Source organism: Uranotaenia lowii, chromosome 3 (genome assembly GCF_029784155.1).
Source record: "Uranotaenia lowii strain MFRU-FL chromosome 3, ASM2978415v1, whole genome shotgun sequence".
Classification (NCBI taxonomy): domain Eukaryota; kingdom Metazoa; phylum Arthropoda; class Insecta; order Diptera; family Culicidae; genus Uranotaenia; species Uranotaenia lowii.
In genome coordinates, this window is record NC_073693.1 from 142,909,311 (window position 1) to 142,921,040 (window position 11,730).

The following is an 11,730-nucleotide window of genomic DNA, read 5'->3' on the forward strand; positions in this document are numbered from 1 at the left end:
GACTATCCAATGACATTCAATAAAATTGCCAGTAATGTTTATGAAATTTCACGCAAACAATTAGGACGTTTCTTTAAATATTCCATTTTTTAATCTATTTTCAGCATTGGCCGTCTCCCAATCAAACGCACTCGCCGTGGCAAAGTTCCACCAAGCCCAACGGCTGGTGCTTCTGGAAGCGCGCAACTAGAGGGTGTTGGTTCGATTCATCAAAAATCGGAATTCCACCATGCAAGCCCAAAAGGTTTACGCCACTTGACGACATCCGGTTCGTCAGCTGCTTGTTCGCCAGACAACGATGCCAACACCCCTCATCATCATCAATCTCACCGCAACGTTCGTCTGCCGATAATTGCGGCGGTACATCGGAAGCACGCTTCCAATGTGACCATTTCAGATGAGGAAAATACATCAGAGTATAGCAGAGCCCCATCTAGCCAGCGATCAACACTCGAAAGTAACCCGGAGTTGACCAAGGCTGCCCTGCATCACCATCATCAGGAGCGTATCCGTAAGCAGCAACAGGCTATGCATAAAAGTACAACCTCCGCCAAGGACACGGACGATGACGATGATGATGACGATGTTGACGATGATGAAAACTTTAACGATCCCGAATCGGCAAACTATTCCAGCGAATGCAGCAGTTCCTCGGATGAAGACAACGCTGCTGTTGGATCAGAAAAACTCGGCCAGCAGAAAAAGAAAAGACATCAGAGACGGCCACTAGCGTGCCCTGTCGAAGTGACGAAAGATGTGCAAAACGGAAACAGCTATTAAAAATAGTTTGAGTTTCTTTATTTAGTTTAGGCTATGTGTAAGTGTAAAACGTGATTCACGGAAGATCGTATTCTAGCAATTCAGTTGAGATTAAAACAACTATTTCCGTCTTCATTTTTTCTACTTGTCAAGCAATACTATGTTTAGGATGAAAAATCTGAGTTAATTTAAAATTGTTCCAATGTTTCAAGGTACTGTTTATGTTTCCCGTATTTTTGTTTTCTGAACTGCCTCATAGCAGAAAGGTGATCCCAAACGATTCATTCCATTTCAGCATTGTGAAAGAAGACTAAGGAATAGGAGATATTACACCAACAAGTAATTAGGCAAGTAATTATCTATGTACACATAGGTATAGCTACGAGCAAAAGCGTAGATTAGATTTAGTAAAACAAAAAAAAACCTGAGCAGGAATTATATTTAACGTAAAAGCATTGAAATTATTTGGCCATATGGCAATACGAAAGGATAGCATTTAAGACAGTTCCACTGTGTAAAGATACCTCTATGAGAAGTCCTAAATTCTTCCCCCGGTCCCCAATTGAGCACTGCATAAATTATTATATTTTGTTTTATAACTCTGAGTTTACAAAAGTGATAATTGGAATATAGAACGTGATTTATTCGTGTATGAGTAAGATAAGTGTAGTTGGAATCGATGTGAGAAATAGAAATAAAAACTAATCATAATGGAACCTCTTAAAATAACATCTATATGTGACTATTTCGTCCAGTAACGTAATTTATTTGGATAACGTTTCTGCTCATCCATCAAACTGAATGTGTACGTCGGGATCATGTTCGAAAAAATAACTTTGCGCCTGTATGACCTTCTTATTTGTTTACTGTTCAAAATTTAAAACATTATGTTTCATTTTTATTCTGTTTTTTGGACTTCCCGAAATGTATGCAAAAATTGTAAAAAAAAATCGCCGCCTTAATAAACCGAGAAATTAATACAAAAATCAATAAAGATAATGAATACATTTCTTTTTAGCTATAAAGATTTTTGGAATTGTACCTGCTTGGATGTCGATTAAAATATATTGCAATTCATAGGTACTGTGTCCCGATTTTTTTCCAACACTTCCTACCCCTTTGAACTAGAAAAAGTATAGAACCCTTAAAAAATTAGAAATTAGCTTTTCAAGCTTGCATACCTGGTTGAACAACTGACAGAGAAGAAAATGAAACGAGAAATCGCACAGTGAATTAGGACACCTATTTTTAGAGCAGTATTTTTTCTACATTGGTTGCAATTTTTGCAAATATTAGCGATTATCAGCGTTGGTAACAAAAAGTATAAATTAGGCATCTAAAACCGCTAACGTGTATTTCAGACGATAGTGAACAGTTGCCTCTGGATGAGCGCTCACAAATAAGAACAAACCGTACTCTAAAACCTTTTGAGATTTGAACTGCAAAAGTACCTCCTAAGTATCCACTATTTTCGCGAATTAAAACCAACTAGAACAAATGCCTATTCTATTAGACAATAACCAATCAACATTCCAATACCTGATCAGCAAGAACCACCTTTCTCCCATAACTTTACTTTGTTCAAACAACTACTCAGTGTAAGACGAAAGCAACATAGCTGAAATTTTTGGTCTGTTGAAATATTTTTAAGCGACACCATTGGAAGTCCCTACAGCCACATCCCTGTGTATGATTTTGGATACTAATGCTAATAATAAATTTCAAAGTCAAAACCAATCTCAACTGGCTTCATAAAACTACTTAACCCCAAGAAGAGCGAACACAATACGTGAATGAGAAGACAAAAACCAAACCTACACTCAGAAATTTAAAAAATATTAAAAATATTATGTTTTAATTACTCTGACATTTAACTGACATTAATATCCAGAAATATTAAAAAATAACTATTTCAATTATTAAAATTTATGCACCCGAATAATTTCTTGGCGTGTAATGATCCAATGCATAAAATTTAATAACCGAGATATTATTTTGTTCAAACAAACGCTTTGTGATTTGTGCTTTTGAGTCCCAACTAAACGGGTATGAGCACGTGCTAAATTTTCAGTTGCAAAATGCCGCTCAACTTGACTGCATGCAGGTTCCATTCTTTTCGAATATGTTAATCATCTTTAAAAAGAATGGAATCAGTAGCAGCAAAGTATTGTTAAAGGGAAAGTGCATTTGTTTTGTATGCTATGGTCAATAATGCACATTGATCATAGAACTTTTGTACGAAAATCAAACGATTTTCGTTTGTTTTTTTCTGATTATTTCTGCTTTAAGCGTTTGCCTTTACGTCCCAGCTCAAACTTTTTCTTCTGACCACCAGATGTCGCTTCCATAACAATCATCCCATTTCTCAATGCATAAATTTTAATCGCAGAAATATTTCTCAGTGAGAAATATCCAAGTAATTACACCATGAGAAATATCCTTGTGCGTTAAGAGGGAGAAACGTGAAAATACCTAGAAATTAATTGTTTGATATTTTATTTATTTCTGAGTGTAATGGGAAACGACGAAACGATATTGGTATTAAAAATAAAATAATAAGCATGTTTATAAACAATGAACGATTGCATCACTCAATCATCCGAAATCTGTAATTTTAACTCAGTTTGAAAGATGGTAACCTTGATGGTATCCTATTTTTATTAATAGCGAAAAGATGTCGTATAGCGGGGTTAAACAGATTATTGGGTATATATACAATGAGTTTTAAATAATCGAAATCGATCAATATTTGCGGTGGTCACCGGAAGTTGCCTTGTTCTGTAGATTGTGTATTTTGTCATTCCCCGGTTTTTAAAATCAAGTTTTGCAATTTGATGGATTCGATTGCGCGCTTCAGATCATAAATTTTTGAAACGTCGCTGGTGAACTTGCAACAAAACAGACTTCCGACAATCTAGTACTTCACATTTCTTTGTCGGAAGTCCAGACTTCCGAACTAAAATTTAGTGCTGACACTATATTGATCCGAACAGCTTTGAAAAGTTCAATAAAAATCAAATCTTGAATTAATTTGTGTCTTTGTTTCTTTTACTTTTTATTTGGTGACGTGACAAGCAGGACAAAACCTTTTAAGTCAGTGAATGAGAAACTAATATAGAATGTACATTTTTGGCCAGTGAATCACAAAAAGGTAAAATTTACCCTTTTGGTATGAATGAATGAAATAATGGTCCACATATTCATCTTTTTGCTAGGTGAATAAAAAAAAGAGTAAAATTAACCAAGAGAGATGTGTGGAAAAAATTACCTCTGCTTCTCTTTAAATTTTGCCTTTTTTTATTTAATAGTTTTTGAAGTAACTATTTAAAAATTGGATTTGATCAACAGGGACTGATAATCACCAAGTGGCGAGAATTTGAACTACATTTTTCAACAAACGCATGGATTTGAAACCGTTTAGTCCATTAAATTTGTATAATTTGTTGTAACATGGTAGAATTACTCACCAAAGATGTAAGGTTTTCAGGAAAACATCTTTCATCGACGATTGTAAAAGCCAAAGAATATGTTCAATTAGGGGACAATACACAATTTTCGGACAATTAAACTTTAAACACTCGTATTTTTGGTTATTTAACAACTTCATCACCCATGCACGAAAAACACGAAATGCGTTTCTGAACAGAGTTGCCAACATTTTTTTTTTATAATTTGGGGACATGAGAAATAAAAAGCCGGATAACGGAAACTTCAGTCAAAGCACTCAAAGTGCGAACCTTTTTTGGTCGTCAATCCACATTCTGACCTCCACCAATGTCTTTAATGCACATCCGTACTACTCATTTTCCACCATATTCACAAAAATCAAAGGAAATAAGTGAAAAACCCAGAGGACTGAAACAGTTGTCAAATCGCTAACAAACGCACCGTACTAAATTTTTGGTACTAGAACGTCAGTGGGGTTCCAGAAATTAAACACTTCACCTCAAAACAGACTCAAAATAGTGTAACATTTTGATTCCCAAACTGGGTTGCCAGGTGCCCAGATTTGTTTGTAAAACCAAGACTTTTGACCCTTCGTCCAGATATTGGTCAGACACAGATTTTGCCCAGATTTTTGCTTAGAGTGCCCAGATTTTACAGACTTTCAAAATTTAGTGATGAAATCGATATTCATGTATCGAATTTGATCCGTAAGTGCCAGATTAGACTGTAAATCTCGCTTGTATTCATGGGTATTCGACCAATCATTCATTAAATTTTTTTTTTAAATAAGACTGGCATGGTACGTGGGAGGAAACAGTGTTAGTTATATAGTTCTCAACTCAAAAATAACCCGAATACAAGCACCACCCCCCCTCCCCCGCTCACACGCATCGGCAAAACTCTTGTTGAGTACCAAATTTGTGATATCTTCCTTGTGCACAGACACGCACAGACTTTTTTTCAAAATTGCCCAGATTTTTTATCCTCAACACCTGGCATCCCTGTTCCCAAACGCATCTGTTGTTGTCATATTGCAGGCTTAGAGTAAGGTGGAGTAAAAGTACGAGTCGGGTAAAAGTAGTTTTGGGATTATCACAAACCGAGAACAGTAAAATTCAAAACTCTGGCGTGGATTGATAGTGATTTGGACTGCCAACAACCAGCTATAATTTTTTTTTCGTAGAAATTAAAAATACTTCGAAAAATGAGGTAAAGTAGCTTTTTTGCTTAAATGATGTAATATTTCAAATAACGGCAAACATGTTTGTGTAATCAAAAGTCTGGCTTTCAATGAAAGTTTTAATGTGTCTTTTTAGTTGGTTTTAATCACTATCGAATGCCGAAGAAAGAATTTAACTACTATGTCTCTGTTCTGCACAATAAACTGGGAATTATGAGAAACCATGAAGGGGCAAAAGTACGAACTGAAAATGGGGCAAAAGTACGAAGGGTCTACTGAAGTAAATCTGAACGGAAAATTTAAACTTATTTTTTAAATGCTCTGGAAACATCAGCGCATATTTTTGTTTCTACTAGACTTGCTCGCGCGAAAAATTGCTCAAATTCGATGATAACTGGATTCTGTGAACCTGTTGAATATAGACAATTGGTGAAGAGCTGAAAATTTGCGCAGGTTTTTCACCCATGTATAGAATTTATATAAAAAGCGAACACAGGAGCTGCTTTTGTAAGCAAACATTGATATAAAATAATTTTCCTCTTGACTGAATGCCGAAATGTAGAATTTTGAATGGTCGTACTTTTACCCCACATCATTCGAACTTTTGCCCCAGAGGTGGGGTAAGAGTACGTTTGGATAGCATTTAGGCATTTTCACTACTGCTATCAAATGCGTCAATCGGTTATCTTCGTAATTTTGTAGAAGAGAGATAAAAGTCTAAAGAATCAAATGCTGTTCTTGGTTTTTTGGAAAACAACCGGCCAAATTTTTTAAAAATAGGATAGCACTAAGGTCGTACTTTTACCCCACCATACTCTATAAGGTTATCAGATTTAACCTCCAAAAATCAGGCACATTGGCAATCCTGTTTGTGAACCTTCGAATCAGAGGTGCCTGGTGTCCTGATGTATCAGAATTTGTCCTGATTTCTGGTGGACCGTCCTGATTTTTTAAATACTCTCTGCGTGACTGTGTCATCACCGTTGCCAATAATCTGTGAATTTATATAGAAAATTTCTTTTTTTTGGTAATTCAAAAAATGGGCAACAATATGTCAACTTTGAAGAAAAGAATTCTAGAAATATTCTTGTTTTCAAGACTGATACAAAAAAGTTGGATGTAGGAGTCGTTTTTTTAATTAAGTAGATCAAAGTTTTTATTCAAATTAAACCAAATTTTTTCATTGGCACTTAGTACCAAGGTAAAAATGGTTTTATTTGAGTTAATCGTTCTTAATTAGAAATGTATGGTATACGTACACCATGACTGATTCAAATCATGACAAAGAGGTGAACTGCCGCTTACTATCAATAAGACCTTTTAAAACGGGAAAACTATTATTTTTGGTCGTTTTACATAAAGCAACTTCCACACATCGAAACCTTCGCTGCAATATCTACATCATCGCTTAATCGTCATGTATCCAGCTTTACACGAACTATGTAAACTCATCCGAATAACATTGTAACATAACAACGTTACATTCCTTTAAAAGAGCAATTACCTACTTGCTCGCTAGGAATGCTACATCATGAATTAACTACTGATGCCTCAAATAAATCTAAATCTAAAAGCATGACAGTGCATTCAATAACAAAATCATGATTGGATTTGATTTGAAATTCGTTTATTTGGAAGGGTGCCGTGCGTAGCCGCTAACACAATAACGCGTGCGTTAACGCTAATAACAAAATCATGAAAAATACTTATTGCAGTCTATGACACACCAAAAAACCCTCATAGAATAATAAAATAGTGGCCTTACAATACAATAAAAAAATGGAATTCAATTTAATTTTTAAATGTGTTTATCTTTGAAATTTTAGTTATAATACCAATGTTAATTTTCAACAGCTCTGTACAACCTTAACGTTCAATATTTCTAGATCACGGATACAAAAGCTTTCTTTTTGCTTTGGTAGAACGGTAAAAGTTTGATTCCGTTGTTTCTTAACCGCTGCCATCGAGTTCAAATTAAGAACGGAGTTTCGTAGAGAAAAAATACGCATGTTTTGCACGACTAATATACTTTATTTTTCAAACTACCATTCGATTAACTTTTCATTCGCACAATTATTGGTTTCAGACATTCTCATATGGTTTAAAGATTTTTTTGCAGGTATCTTGTCTATGTGCAATATCAATTTCAACTACAGTTTGCTGGAATACATTATATGATCGTAAACTTATCTCAGATAAATACTCTTCTGTGTGTAATAAATGTGATTCTTTGAGAAATATAAGGAAAAGTATACAGCGACACATAAAATTTATAATATAGATCTTGGTGAACTCTTGCAACCTTTTTTTTTTTCTTTAGACATATTAAAATAGGGAACAAAAAATATCATCGGTAGATTGCTACTTTGCCCACCATAAAGAATGACCGAGATAAGGGTTTCAATTATGCTACTTCGTTCATGTTATAAACTTTTAGGCGGGTCTGGCCATTTCGTAAAATCCAATAAGTAATCTAGTTGTTCAACATGTTCCACAGATCGTCTTCGGCGTTGTTATTCTTTTTACTAGTGGTGCTACTACCGGCCGCTTTACTTTTAATGTCCAATCCAGAGAAATCACTCTCTAAATTCGACGCGCCGGCTTTCGCCTTCATGCTGCTGCGATTGGTCGCAATTCGGCTTTGCTGGTTGGTATTTTGATTTCGCAGATCACTTGCCGTACTGTTATCCTGGTAGGAAGAACTTTGATAGCCACCATCTGTTGAAGGCAGCTTAGCGCTAGATGATGTGCCAGATTCAAATCCGCTCCATTGTTCGCCTTCGTTATCCGGATTTTGACTGTGAAAATAACCACGAGAAAGGTGAAATAGTGTAACTTGATGTTTTTAAATCAATCTTGCTAGAAAAGAAAAAAACTCACTATGATTTTACGGCATTCGAGTTGCTATCGTTGTTCCAGGAATTCCAGTCAGCACCATTAGAGCCATTTCCTCCGTAGCTACTTAGCTTCCCATTTGACGAAGACCGTTGATAGCCACCGTTACCAGAATCAGCGGAAAAATTGTTTTGTTGATCATTTCCTCCAGGAGTGCTGTAGCTATTACCACCGAAGCCGGACCATCCTTTTCGGCTCACTTCACCGACCTATCATGATACAATAAATTATGGTGTTAAATGGTTTTCTTTCAATTTAGGCAATCTATTCCAATGGTTCGACAAAGTATAGGAAACGTTAAATTATATAAACATCTAAATTCTGTAACAAACCTTGTTAGCTAGACTTGATACTTGAGAACCGACGCCTTCTAGCAGAGTACCTTCTTTAACCTATTTTGAAAATAATATAAAAAATCAGGCGAAAATCAAGGAAACGAAAAATAAATCAACTAAAATGGATAGATGAAATTTAACAGAAAAGTTATACCTTATCTGTAACAGTGCTAGAAACCTCAACTACCTTTTGCGAAGCCAGGCTACCGTACTTGAAGGCATTCTCCTTGGCTACATTAGCGACCTTTGAGAATACGTTCCAGCCCTATGGATAGAACACTTCAATTAGTAACGTTTTTCAATTTTCAAAGTTCATGTGTTCACCGTAGACAGCGAAGACTGCACAGAATCGAACAACTCATGTGACTGACTTCGTGGAGGAGGATCCATCGAATAGCCGAATCCTGCATACCGCCCACCCTGATTTGGGGGCAAATTATCCGGCCGGGTAGCATTCTCCAGCTGTTTGCGGCTGAAGAAGTCCTCCTTTTGCGATTTAAATTCCGCGGAATTGAACTGCTGATAGCTCATGTCTTGATAGCCTCCCCCATTCTGGTATCCTCCAACTGCACCGCCACCAGAAGACGATGAATAACCAGCAGTGCTTCCGGAGCCCAACGAACCACTGCTTCGAGAGTGACTGACACCGCTAGCGTGCGATGAAGCACTCGAAGAAAATCCACTGTCTTTCACCCGATTCATTGCTTCAGATTGATCCCAGGCCTTACCCTGAGCCATAGTGGAAATTCGGTCACGATATAAAGCCGCTGCCCGAGTGTTGTATTTTTTAGTGATTGGCAACGTGTCGTCCCAATCGTCCTGGGAGTCGAAAAACTGACGTGCTTTACGGTTTCCACCGACTTTCATTTTTTCCAGCTCAATGTCCTTCCATTTGTCCATCGACACGGATCGTACAAACGAAAGGTGGACACCCAAGCCACGGTGCTTTCCTGAGCATTCCAGACAGATCCAAATACCGTAGGTTACCGAAACCCATTGCGGATTATGGGTGCCGCATTCAAAGCATTTCTGTGAAACAAAAAAAAATAGAATGACCACATGCTTTATATTCATCTATTATACATATTATTTGATTTGATTTGAATTTAATGTTTAATGCAAATATCATAGGATAAGAAATCAGTACGTTCCTGTACTTAGAATTTATAGGGCTCTGAGCATATGGAGAAAAAAACATAACTTCAAATTACTTACTGTGTTATCGTCGTTGGGCTTTAAATCGCTCAATACACGCCGGGTTCGGGGACTTGCCATCTTCTTTAGCTATCCGTGATTATACCAGAATCAACTTGATGTGCAACTGCCTTGAAAGATTTTTCTCCTTATTTAGAAACACGAATTTTGCAGTTTTCTTCTTGTAGATGTGTCACTTTCTTTTGGAGACCTACACACGCAAGCATGAGTCTTTCTAGTTTTGAACTTTTTCACCGTTTCCGAAGCTCGAAAGCATAAATTTCCATGCTGCGCGGTTCACTGAATATGTTATAAACGCCACGGACATAAATTTAGCCTGTTCAACCTTTCCGGATACGGGAAGATTGTGCAAAACCAGACGAACGTTGAATTAACTTTACACTTTTTACGAGTTTTTATCCAATAAGAACAGCAGCAGCAGGAAAAAACAAATTTCGAACGTCAAATTACGTGTCAAAGATCCCGTTGCTGAAAACGTAAAATTTGAAAGTGTACTCGGGGCTTATTCTACACTGTAAAAACACTTTGCATGAAGTAAATATAATATATACACTTTCAAGTTAAAATATAAGCGGTGCATTTAAAATTCATCGCCTTTTACCAGATGAACCAGCTGTCAAATCGCATACACTCAGAAATAAATAAAATATCAAACAATTAATTTCTAGGTATTTTCACGTTTCTCCCTCTTAACGCACAAGGATATTTCTCATGGTGTAATTACTTGGATATTTCTCACTGAGAAATATTTCTGCGATTAAATAGCGTGTTCAACAGCCAATTGAAATCGGTTTCAATCGATTTCGATTGGTAAATTGTTGTTCACTCAGCCAATGTTGTGATCGAAACTAATCCAATTGACGTTCAATGAAGCCAATCGAAGTCGATCGAAACCAATCGAAATCGATCAAGCTCGAGAGCAGGATTCGTTTCTATCGGTTTCAATTACACTAACACACATGTAGTTGCTTGCTGTCAAAAACAGCTGGTTTGGTTTGTTGTGACTAATTTTTGATTGTTTCTTTGGGAGCGGTGTTCATTGTGGGGTGCTGGGGTCGGTGCTGTGCGAGTTAGCTAAGTCGGTGGTGCTGTGCTAGCCATGCTGAGGTGGTACTGTGCTGAGTCGGTGGTGCTGTGCTGAGTCGGTGGTGCTGTGCTGAGTCGGTGGTGCTGTGCTAGCCATGCTGATTCGTTGGTGCTGATGACTTGGGGCAGGTCCGTCGGGCTGGTGTCATGTTTATTAAGAATCGATAAATCATTAAAAAAAAAGGTTTTTTTTTTCATTTAATCAAGTTAAAACATCAGTACAGTAACAGACGATTGCTATTATAATTTTCATTATTAAATAAAGCCCGAAATCTCCAAGTACACAGTTGTATAAGAAAATGACAGCAAAAGCAGCGCGTTAGTATTAGTGTCTGGCTGTTCATTCAGCAGCCTGATAGAAATCGATCGAAGTCAATTGGAAAAACAGCTGATCAACTGTCAATCCATTTCAATTGATTTCGATTGAGTTTTGTTGAACACACCTAAAATTTATGCATTGAGAAATGGGATGATTGTTATGGAAGCGACATCTGGTGGTCAGAATAAAAAGTTTGAGCTGGGACGTAAAGGCAAACGCTTAAAGCAGAAATAATCAGAAAAAAACAAACGAAAATCGTTTGATTTTCGTACAAAAGTTCTATGATCAATGTGCATTATTGACCATAGCATACAAAACAAATGCACTTTCCCTTTAACAATACTTTGCTGCTACTGATTCCATTCTTTTTAAAGATGATTAACATATTCGAAAAGAATGGAACCTGCATGCAGTCAAGTTGAGCGGCATTTTGCAACTGAAAATTTAGCACGTGCTCATACCCGTTTAGTTGGGACTCAAAAGCACAAATCACA

At 36.8% G+C, this 11,730-nt stretch overlaps 2 protein-coding genes across 6 annotated transcripts in view; one reads left to right on the plus strand and one right to left on the minus strand.

Annotated features, from left to right (window-relative positions):
• The window catches only part of LOC129751183 (mitogen-activated protein kinase kinase kinase 13), a 79,675-nt gene extending 75,886 nt beyond the window's left edge, over positions 1-3,789 (plus strand). For all 3 annotated transcript variants that reach the window (XM_055746536.1, XM_055746537.1, XM_055746538.1), the window contains one exon: positions 105-3,789. In XM_055746536.1, coding sequence (XP_055602511.1) covers positions 105-780 — 676 coding nt within the window. In that variant the 3' untranslated portion in view covers positions 781-3,789. The remainder of the gene's footprint in view (positions 1-104) is intronic.
• Positions 3,790-7,402: 3,613 nt separating this feature from the next.
• LOC129754337 (ADP-ribosylation factor GTPase-activating protein 1) lies at positions 7,403-10,224 on the minus strand. 3 transcript variants are annotated; one of them, XM_055750319.1, is made up of 6 exons: positions 9,832-10,224; positions 8,941-9,645; positions 8,804-8,881; positions 8,614-8,673; positions 8,267-8,490; positions 7,403-8,184 (listed from the first exon to the last, which is right to left on the minus strand). In XM_055750319.1, the coding sequence occupies exons 1-6, from the start codon at positions 9,889-9,891 to the stop codon at positions 7,860-7,862; spliced, it is 1,452 nt and encodes a 483-aa protein (XP_055606294.1). In that variant the 5' UTR covers positions 9,892-10,224; the 3' UTR covers positions 7,403-7,859. The 3 variants fall into 3 exon arrangements, with proteins under 3 accessions (XP_055606294.1, XP_055606293.1, XP_055606295.1); XM_055750318.1 differs by having other exon boundaries at positions 8,771-8,881; positions 9,832-10,223; XM_055750320.1 differs by lacking the exon at positions 8,614-8,673.
• Positions 10,225-11,730: the final 1,506 nt, after the last annotated feature.

Excerpts from the sequence above, each read along its gene's own strand:
- LOC129754337 (XM_055750318.1), bottom strand. The coding sequence starts at position 9,891 with ATGGCAAGTCCCCGAACCCGGCGTGTATTGAGCGATTTAAAGCCCAAC. Across the intron at positions 8,491-8,613 it reads TATCAAGTCTAGCTAACAAG|GTCGGTGAAGTGAGCCGAAA; the intron begins GTTTGTTACAGA and ends GTATCATGATAG. Across the intron at positions 8,185-8,266 it reads TCGAATGCCGTAAAATCATA|TCAAAATCCGGATAACGAAG; the intron begins GTGAGTTTTTTT and ends TTATTTTCACAG.